The sequence below is a fragment of the Apteryx rowi genome, unplaced genomic scaffold (genome assembly GCF_003343035.1).
Source record: "Apteryx rowi isolate R43461 unplaced genomic scaffold, aptRow1 scaffold_246, whole genome shotgun sequence".
NCBI lineage: Eukaryota > Metazoa > Chordata > Aves > Apterygiformes > Apterygidae > Apteryx > Apteryx rowi.
The window spans coordinates 975,000-985,763 of NW_020448819.1; the positions used below are offsets into that span (position 1 = coordinate 975,000).

Here is a 10,764-nt window from a genome sequence, read left to right on the forward strand (position 1 = left end):
CTTAAATGCTTAGGTTCAGGCCCCTTTTTGTTCAAGAAAGGGACCGCACTGCAAATTGCTCACTCTAAATGTGATACACACATTAATTTACAAGAAATATCATTTCTATTACCGTAAGCTTTCCTGATACCTGTGGACAGAACCTTCCCCGATACCCTGCTGAACAGGGCCAAGATTTCACCTGCAGACATGCTCAGCACAGTGCATTTATAGAATGACTCTGAGAAAGAAATTTTCTACTATTTCTGAGACTCTGTCTGTGGCTTTTAAAGATGAAAATAATGTTAACGTTGTTTGTATGTTTAAAAAAAATCACATGAAACGATATATTGGAGATAAAAATGAAGTATGTTATGGATTCTCAGCTGGAGCAAATTGAGTAATTCTGTTGAAATGAAAAAAGCTATATTGATTTAAATCAGATAAGGGTCTGACTTTACCTTTGTGGTAGATCTTATCCAAAGTTCACTAAAGTTGAAGAAAAGACTTTTAAAGGGCTGTGGATTAGGCCATAATTTTGTTATTCCTATGTAAAAATGGACTGTATGCATACGATAAATAAGAAAACCAAATATTGTTAGAGTGACTTTTCTAAGTTTATCTTGACTGAGTTTTTAATGTATGTTATTTTTAGGGGTCCTTTAAAATCTATGCGTTACCTGATGATCCTACTATTCCAGCTCCTCCTCGCCAGTTCCGTGAGCTACCGGACAGTGGACCTCAGGAATGTATTGTGCGAATTTATATTGTTCGAGCTTTGCAGCTTCAGCCTCAGGATAATAATGGGCTGGTGAGATTCTGTGTTTTTATGTTTGTGAGCTAACTCTGCTGTAATATATTTTAAAGAAGAAAGTTAACATACTGATAACTAATTCTTAACCAAATTTTTTCTTTTTATTTCTAAATAGTGTGATCCTTATATAAAAATAACCCTAAATAAAAAAGTAATTGAAGACAGAGATAATTATGTGCCCAATACTCTCAACCCAATTTTTGGCAGGTAACAATTTTTTTGTATTTTTTATTTACTGTATTTTAGAATGCTTTCACATTATTTTCCAATAATGTCATCAAATAAGATAAACCATCATTTTAAATATTCAATACTGTACTCACAGTTGTATAGTAACAATTTACTGGGACAAAAATTGCCTAAGGCATTTCCAATGATGTTTTACCATATTCTCTCTTTGAAATCATTGGACAGCTTAGGTGTTTGGCTAGTCTGTAGACTTTGTGTATCACGTGTGCAAACTGGACAAAAGTAAACAATGTATACCTTAAAACTGCATATGTTATGTGTACAGGAACAATGAAACATGCTTGAAAAATATAAAAAGGTTTTAACTGAAAACTGCTTGACTGTCATGATGAATAATCACCTGAAGATGAATTCCCAGTATGTTGGTACTGGCTTCAAAGGCTAATGCTATCTTTGAAGTACATAAACAAAAATACTAATTAGAAACGTAGAAGTTACATTTTCTTTATACTTAACAATGAAATTGTCCAGAGTTGGAGGATTTTGATAAATTAGAAAGTTAACAGAGAGAGGCTGTAAGGATTATGAAGGGTTTGGACAGCATGCTTTACAATGAAGTGTTCCAGGAGTTCAATTGTTTAGCCTATGCAAAGAGAAAGATAAATAGGGTATTTTGATTACATGTGAAAACTAACTTCAAAATTTCAGCATTTTTTCAGTAACGACCCTGGAAGTCAAAGTTAAAAAGTCAGAGTAGAAATAAACAAAAAAAATATACTGAGAATAATTAACCAGTGGAATACTTTTCCCCAAGGTTAATGCATTCAGCAGCAGTGGAAACGATGAGGCTCAATATTTTGAAAGTAAACTCAGAGAATTAATTTGAAAAAACTCTACAGTCAGTTTTATATAGAAAAACTAGATGATAGGATAATCCCTTCTAGTTGCAGAAGCTAAACACTTAGGCCATATTTTTTAAGGCTCCAAACATGTATGTATTATGGTAAAAAATCTGAAAGTTGATTAAACAGTCATGCTTTTTACAGAGTGTCTGACAGAGCCCCACTAGCTCAGTCCCAATTCAAGCTGTTGCACAGAAAACATCTAAGTAATACATTCTGCAGAAGGCAAGGATGTAATATCCACAGGAGCACAAACAGATTTATTAATGGGTGCAAATACAAAGTAAAGCATTGTGTAACTACTTCTAGGTTTATCAGTATTGAAAATGTCCCTTTAACATCTTGTAAATGTCATTTCTCAAAAATAAACTTTTTAAGCAATAGTGTTAACTGGACATTTTTATATTTAGAATGTATGAACTCAGCTGCTTCTTACCTCAAGAAAAGGATCTGAAAATTTCAGTCTATGACTATGACATGCTGACTCGTGATGAAAAAGTAGGCGAAACCATCATTGATCTTGAGAACAGATTCCTTTCTCGATATGGATCTCATTGTGGCATCCCACAACAGTATTGCGTGTAAGTCACATTTTGTCTACTGAAAGTTTTATATGTAAGATCTAGCCTCCAGTCACTGTAATAAACCTGGACTTTCTTCATCTTAATTATTTGGTGAAAAACAATGCTGTGGTTGGTTGTTGTGCTCACTGAATCATCTGAATTCCAAGTAAAGCTGCAAAGTCTTCAGAAGAGTTTTGACTCTAAAAAACATGACTTCAAACATTTTAATCTTCTCTTTGTACAGTAATGTGTGTTGTTTCTGTACAGAGAACATGCACTTACCAGAATTTTCTGACCTGCTCATGGGAATAAACATGAAAGTATCTGTTAGCATTAGATATTTTGGTATATAAAGAAAAAAGTACTGTCTTGAATGTTAATTGTGCTGGTATGGAATTAAACCACTGTCTCAAACCATCATCTCAAAATTAAGTGGTCAATCTGGCCAGGTAGTGCTGCCCATTATGAATTGATATAAAATTAATAAATACATTTTATATAACTGGGAAATGCCCTAAATTTTTAACAATTTTAGGATGTGTTTTTGTTTCTTTCCTAAAGCTCAGGTGTGAATACCTGGCGTGATCAACTAAAACCAACACAGATGTTGCAAAATATAGCCAGGTTTAAAGGCTATGCTCCTCCGGTGCTCTCTGAAAATGGTAGAAGAATTAACTACGGAGGACGAGACTATAGTTTGGAGGAAGTTGGTGAGCTTCTTTATTATATATTTCTCTTTTAAATTAACACTTATATAAATATAAAACTTCTCAATTATTTTTAGAAAAAGAGAAAAAAATCTTTGACTCCTTGGTGCTTAAATATCTGATTTTAAATTTAAAAAAAGTTCCAAGTCTGGGTCATGAGTCCATTCTATTCCATTCCTTTTATTTCAGAAGCTAACAAAATACTGCATCAGCATCTGGGTCCAGGCGAGGAGCGGCTAGCCCTTCATATCCTCAGAACCCAGGGCTTGGTACCGGAACATGTGGAGACAAGGACCTTGTACAGCACCTTTCAGCCCAACATCTCACAGGTACTATAAACTGGTTTTACTTTGGGTTTCTCAGATGCAGAAATAGAACATTCCTAGATTTACTATGTTGCTATAAATAGACATAGTCAGTAAGGTGGTACCACTGAGATAGTGGTGTAGCTTTGTAGTGATAATACAAGATAGTGTTGCTTAGCTGAGAAACTAAAGCAGGTTAGATTAGAAACACAACATAACGCAGTTATGTTCTGCTGTTATGAACCACAAATGATGATCTTGGACACTGACAGAGTGGGAATTGGGAATGATTTATTACTTTGTTACTGAAATGAACTGGAATATACATTTAATAGCATGCCAACAATAAAGGAGGGAGCCTGCGTGAAGAGTTTTGTAGCTGCTTTCAAAAAATGAAAACTTGGTTCTCCACAAGGTCCAGAGATGCTAGTTTGAAGCGGATGGCTTATATTGGACCACTCTGTTAGAGAGGAATAAATATTAGCCTTTGTTTTCCAGAATTTATTGATTAACTAGTGGCTTTTTTCTTTGTTTTGGTTTATTGGTGGTTGTTTAAAAAAAAAAAAAAAGTGTCCAGTATCAACCAGATAAGTCATCTTGCAAGAATAAAGTATAGGCTTGCAGTTGAAAAATAGGGTGGAAAAATCAGCAGTGGTTGCCTTGCACAGAAGAATAATCTCACGTAGTTAAGGGGACTGATCAGCTACTTGGGGTAGGCCACCTTCTGCAAAGTACAGGCCATGTTTGATATTTGTGCTATAACTTCTGAGAGAACAAAAACTTGGACCTAGAGAGTAAGAACTATTTAGGCACCTAACTTGCCCTGAAACACTAGGAGTTACATCTCTAGCAGAACAGAAAGGACTGGGTTTGCTCCTATCATCTGAAGTGTGTAGAAGATTTGACATTGGGTTTAGTAACAGGAGTGAGCTTTGCTCTGTGGCTAGAAGTCAGTACTAGGGATGTAAATAGCAGTACCGTGGAATTACCATGACAAACATGTATGCAACAAACAGTCCCTCATCCAATTTCTCCACTGATACAGGGAAAGCTCCAAATGTGGGTTGATGTTTTCCCCAAAAGCTTAGGACCTCCAGGCCCTCCCTTCAACATCACTCCCCGAAAAGCCAAGAAGTGAGTATATGTGTATGCTGCATACCATCTGGCTGCCCTGACAAAGTCACTTCAACTGTCTTTCCCCAAATATCTTCCCTCCTAGGTATATCTTGCGGGTAATTGTCTGGAACACCAAAGATGTCCTTCTGGATGAAAAGAGTATCACTGGGGAAGAAATGAGTGACATCTATGTGAAGGGGTAGGAGCACCCTATCTTGTAACATTTACAAATGAATGAGGTTCAGAATGTCCTGGGAATGTCTACACCATGGGTATCAATGATGATTTGTTGACTTCAGCCAAGCTGACTCCAGAACTGACAGTGCTGGGGAACAGGATACAGAAGTAGCCTGCTGGCTTTACACACACCAACTGGATTGTAAAGCTGCCCAGCCAAGTTTGCAGAGTATTGCACCCAAACTTAAATGCCTAAATCTTTTGGCTTTGCAATTTCAGGACATGAGGTAATGGGCTGTGAACTGCATCACTGCATGTGTATTTATCTCCTGACTTAGGCCAGCACTAGCCCCCAGTTGTGGCCATAGGGTTAAGTGAAGTTCCCCTTAAATATCATAGGCAAAGCAGCTATCTGTGCATACTGCACCCTCTGACATGCTGTTTACCTCAGACAGATATGGAAGTATTATGAGATAACTCATTAACTGGCTGTGCTTTATGAAAAATCCCAGAAATTAGCCTCATTTTAAAAAAACATCTCTTGAGATGGGATGCAACTGAAACAACAGTCAGTTAGATTTGGTGCTGCATTTATTCCCTGGAATCTTACGTGTTGAGTTTCCTAGTCTTAATCTAAGCAATTCATTAGAAATCACAGGAAGATAGTACTAGGCTTGTCAATCTAATCTCAAAAAAAAAAATCAGCACTAATGGAGAACTGGTCTTGATAGACTAAAGGTTCACTTCAGACATGCCTATTTACAGCGCCAGATTGGAACCAAACTGAGAAGGTCTGTAGAAGACTCCCCAGCCCTCTGTGACACACTACTTCTGGCTTGTTTGCAACCACTTAATGACATGGTTGTGGCACAAACAAGTGCTGGTGTAGTTCCACTGCAAACACCTGACACATCTGCCCATTACTTTCAGATGGATGCCTGGTAATGAAGAAAACAAGCAGAAAACAGATGTTCACTACCGATCATTGGATGGTGAAGGGAATTTTAACTGGAGATTTGTTTTTCCTTTTGACTATCTTCCAGCAGAGCAACTGTGTACAGTTTCTAAAAAGGTAGGTATTTCTGAAGATCCCAGTACTTAAAGTTCAGGTTGTAATTAGTCTGATAAATCTGTCTTATTGTATGTACATATCGGAAGAGGCAGTTTGGCTCAATTCTACATACATTCGTCAAACTGCTATTGTGTACAGGTTCAATTTTGCCTTTGAGCAAGGAAAAACACCTTGACAACAAGAGTTTCCTCTTAGCAAGGGCAAGATAACATCCTTAATTCTCTCCTTCCCACCCCCTTACTCATCCCCCTCCCTTAGAATTCACAAGTAGGAACAGATCACAGCCTTGAAGTTTCATATGTAATTCTTAGAAGCTGCTTCGTTTTTGTTTTTGTTTTTTTAACTCCTAGGAGCATTTCTGGAGTCTGGACAAGACAGAATTCAGAATCCCACCCAAGCTGATCATTCAGATATGGGATAATGACAAGTTCTCCTTGGATGACTATCTGGGTAAGGCTTATTTAAAAAAAGGAATTATTGCCATCTCAAACCAAGAGATAAAAATGAACAATTTAAAATTATTGCATAAGAACTACATTTTCAAAGTGGGCCACTGAGCATGCAGGTACATTTCTACTCTCACACATTGTACAATGTCACTTATGCTCATGTATAAACGAGTAAAAGCCTACTTGCAGGTAAACCATGCTACTTTTCCATTCATATAAGCTCTATCACAAAATGTGAATGGGAAGATAATGTGTATGAAAACTTACTTTGCTTCTAAAGTAAAATTAGTTAAGAATAGTTCAGTTCTAAGTAATAGTATTTACATAAGGCTGTAATTAAGTTAAGCAATCTACTTTGTACCTTTATTAATTCAGAATCTTTCAATATCTCTGAGGCAGGCCTTCAGGCACATTCAATGAAAAGCAACAACAGTGGGGATTTCATTGAGACTGCTTGCTTACTGGGTGGTATTTCCTCTTAGACAGTATCATTTAACTGCGTAACACACAGAGGAAAACAGAAGTCCTTCACAGTTACTTGTCTTTGTAAGGAGACGTATCTCCAAACACTGACACACTGAAAGTTCTGCTCTGAAACTGACTCCTGCTTTAGCATAATACAGACTTTTGAGATTAAATATCCTAGCTTACACAAAACAAAAATGACTCTTCACAGAAATATTTCTCTATAATTTTCAAGTATGCTGTGGAGCACTTCAGAGCTCTGTGGAGGATTGTTCTCTGCCCTGTGTTAAGAAAGCTCAAAGGTCTTTAGGTTACATGCAAACCATGTAGCCCTCAAGAGCTAAAAACAAGTCACTGATTTATAGCCATTATTTAAGTTAGCAAAATCATATGTTTAACTATCAAAAATCACATAGCCATTATATTTCCTTATTTGGTTATTTTCTCTTTAGGGTTAGGGAGGGAATCCATTTAAAAGCAATCTTTAAAAAAAAGGGGGGGGGGGAGCTGGTTAAGTCAATTTTATCAACACCAGTGCTTTCAACACCAACAAGGTGGGGGGCATCAGGCTGTACTTAAGCCCACTTCTCTGCTTCACAACACACTGAGGCAGACAGAAATGTAACATGTTTGGTAAGGTTCTTTCTGTGTAACATATTTAGAAGTAAGTAAGGTTCACCCTGAACCACTGTTCTGTTTGGATGGTTGTGTTATGCAGTGTATGTTTTTTCTTCTAGGTTTTGTTGAGCTTGATTTACATAAAACAATCATTCCTGCAAAAGTTCCAGAGAAGTGCAATATAGACATGATTCCAGACTACAAAACAGATAATTCTCAGAAGGCTTACAAGACTGCCTCTCTCTTTGAGCAGAAATCCATGAAGGGGTGGTGGCCATGTTACGTAGAAAAGGATGGTTCCCGTATTTTAGCGGTATGATTATTACTTCTTTATATAGTACCTAAAATGTGCTCACTTTGCTTTTCAAATAATCAAGAAAGACTGTAAGAGTCACCTGTTTAGCTGTTAGCTTTCAACAGAAAGACAAAGAAGGAATAAAAAGATCATTCCAGGCACAAGTTCAGGAATTTTGCTCCATCAGCAATTTTGGTTTTTAAGGATTTTTAAATGAGTTTAGTACTTAAGTTTCTTTGTTTTGTTTTTATCTCTTTTTAACCTGTAGAACTAAAACCAGACTGAGTCATGCTACCTCACCAAAGCAGCCAATAGAGTTATTCTGTGAACGAATTTATCACATTATGGCTTAAAAGAAACGACGACACATCCTGTATGTGTTTAAAGAAAAGAGTTTGAATGAAAAGTGTTTTCATACACAGGCAACATAATTTATATATTGGAAAAGCCAGACTAGCTTCTTGATGATGAGGGCAAGCAGAAAACCCAAAGCATTATAACCTAGCTTTCTTTTTAATTGCCAAGGGTCTATCTGAAAATAGTTATTCACTCACCACTAGTATATCGAACTCAAACAACTAAAGATATTCAAGCATGCAGTTAAACCTTGTACTTAAAATGTATGTATAATATAAATAACTACTTACCACTAGTCAGAATATCAGGCCTTATCAAGTGTCTCTGCTGCTGCTTTTTTCTAATGCTTTTACCTTTAAACTTTATTTTTATTATGGAATTACATAAATGAGGAAAAAATAATCAGGAACATTATCATCTTCAACAATATAAAAAATGAGATGCTTAGGGAAAAGATGCAGGCTGTGGGTCGTTCCTGTAAGAAAAGCAGAATTGTTTTTGTACCTATGCGTAGGTTTTGCTAAATTGGAAAAAATAATACATAGCTTAAAGTAGAACTACAAATGAATTAGCAGAACTATTTTGTGTGCTGTGGTTTTTTATTTGTGATTCTATGATACAGAGTTGTGATACTGTCGTAGTGCAGAAACAAGTGTATTTTGAGATAGAAATTGAAATATATATGTACGGAGCTCATCCAAAACTCTGCTGTATAGGTACCAAACAAGTACTTTTCCTTTGTTTGAGTAAGATGTTTGTCTTATGCCACGTGTTAAACATGGCTTCATTCTCTGAAGGGTAAAGTTGAAATGACATTGGAAGTTGTCAATGAAAAAGAAGCTGAGGAAAGGCCAGCTGGTAAAGGAAGAGATGAACCCAACATGAACCCCAAATTAGATCTACCAAAGTAAGATATTTTTCTCTCACTAGCTTGACAAATACAGTACCTAGCTACCATGAAGTTCTTCACGAAATCTGCATGCAATAAGTGATGTATTAGACATCAGCTATTCTTAGCAGAATTTTGTTTATAGGAGCCAGTCTTGTTTCCTTCTGCATGTGTTAGGATAAAATGCAAGGTGGTTTCAGTATAACGGCACGCACTTACTGAAACTCCACTGTCTTACGCTACACAACTATCTATCTTTTCTTCAACTCCAGAACCAGAGCATTTTAATGTGTTATATTCTTACACTTAATATTCCCTGTTTTTAATAGTATGATTAATATTTGTTTCTCTCAAAATGCAGCCGACCAGATACTTCCTTCCTGTGGTTTACAAATCCATGCAAGACAATGAAATTTATTGTGTGGCGCAGGTTTAAGTGGCTCTTTATAGGCCTTATCATCTTGCTAATTGTATTGTTGTTTGTAGCCGTACTCCTCTATTCACTGCCGGTAAGGATTTTTAAATGTTACTATTCTTCAGTTGTAGCATAAGGCTAGCTTATGTATGAGTCAACAGGACACACTCTTTACTCAGGCAGGGAATTCTGTCTACTCAGTTCTAGCAGGGAGATAAGGATTTATATATAACACAACCTTATAGATGTATTGGTTTTTTAAGTAACATAGTTTCAACTGATTTTAAGTTAGAACCTATTAGAATGTACATTAAAATGAATCTAATAAGTAAAACTAAAACTAGTAAGTAAAGGTCAAGCAAATGAGTGCTTTAGAAGTGTTAATAACCTTCATAGTTAAAAATAGTTTGGAGTCTAGATCTATTTTAGTCTGAAATATCTTTTTTACTGTATTTTGAATGAAATTACCGTACTCTGAATAAATTTTGATCCATTTTAATATCTTAATATTTTAATATCCTACATGTCTTTTACAAAACTACACTTAAGTATTTCATATATATCTTTTTGTCTCTATTGTTTCTTTTCCTCCTACAGAACTATTTGTCAATGAAGTTGGTGAAGCCAATTTAAAGAAGAGTTTTTCATCTTCTGTTTTAAATAGCAATGAGATTTTGCCTCAGGCTATGGACCAAATTCAGCAAGGCTCTCTTCATGTTTTTTGTTCACTAGTATTTTAAACTGGAAAATAGATAAGAAGTAAGAATTTAACCAAGGTTAGCCAAGGTTCAGGGGGTCATGACTGGTGTAAAGAAAGGTCATGTTCCATTTACATGTTTTGACTTTCATAGTATCTACATGTGGTAAGGTTCTGCCTTCCTCGCTTTTAAACTACATTTTTCATAAAAATCACTCAAGGAGGCTGCCTGTTCTTGCTGTCTTCTTTTAAATGGATACTTCCTTTTGAGAATTCTGTTGGGTGCACCTTGAAACCCTGCATCTTAACTGAATGAAAAAACAAGCACTACTTATGATTATGTATGCCAAAGAAACCTCACAGTGCAATCAACAAATGCTCAAACATTCTATTTAGAAAAGGTTTTGGTATCGTTAGCTTAAAATTCTTAGTTACTGCACTGTAGACTTGACAGCACTGTATGTATCTTGACAACAATTGCATGTGCATAGAAATAAAAGCATTAATTTACTGTTTACTTAGTGTAATTTACAAATGGTTAAATAAACCTATCCACAAGTAAAACACAAGTTTACAGCTTTATCTATTGCAAACCCACAATGCATTTTAGGTATTGTACAGTGTCTATCAGAGGAAGTAGTGCCACAAGACCCAGTAAGATTGCAGTCTAATTACATCAAAAATCCACAATTTAAGGTACTTTACTATTATCTTTAGAGTGAAGGAAGTAGTTCTGCACAAAATTCTAATGAATT

At 35.9% G+C, this 10,764-nt stretch overlaps 1 protein-coding gene across 1 annotated transcript in view; it reads left to right on the plus strand.

The window, feature by feature from the left end:
• MYOF (myoferlin) overlaps positions 1-10,547 on the plus strand; it is a 76,227-nt gene extending 65,680 nt beyond the window's left edge. The window contains exons 42-54 of the mRNA XM_026066698.1: positions 635-790; positions 909-1,000; positions 2,295-2,465; positions 3,009-3,157; positions 3,344-3,483; positions 4,505-4,593; positions 4,679-4,774; positions 5,683-5,824; positions 6,175-6,274; positions 7,476-7,669; positions 8,806-8,915; positions 9,259-9,406; positions 9,910-10,547. Of these exons, the coding sequence (XP_025922483.1) occupies positions 635-790; positions 909-1,000; positions 2,295-2,465; positions 3,009-3,157; positions 3,344-3,483; positions 4,505-4,593; positions 4,679-4,774; positions 5,683-5,824; positions 6,175-6,274; positions 7,476-7,669; positions 8,806-8,915; positions 9,259-9,406; positions 9,910-9,945 (1,623 nt within the window). The 3' untranslated portion in view covers positions 9,946-10,547. The remainder of the gene's footprint in view (positions 1-634; positions 791-908; positions 1,001-2,294; positions 2,466-3,008; positions 3,158-3,343; positions 3,484-4,504; positions 4,594-4,678; positions 4,775-5,682; positions 5,825-6,174; positions 6,275-7,475; positions 7,670-8,805; positions 8,916-9,258; positions 9,407-9,909) is intronic.
• Positions 10,548-10,764: the final 217 nt, after the last annotated feature.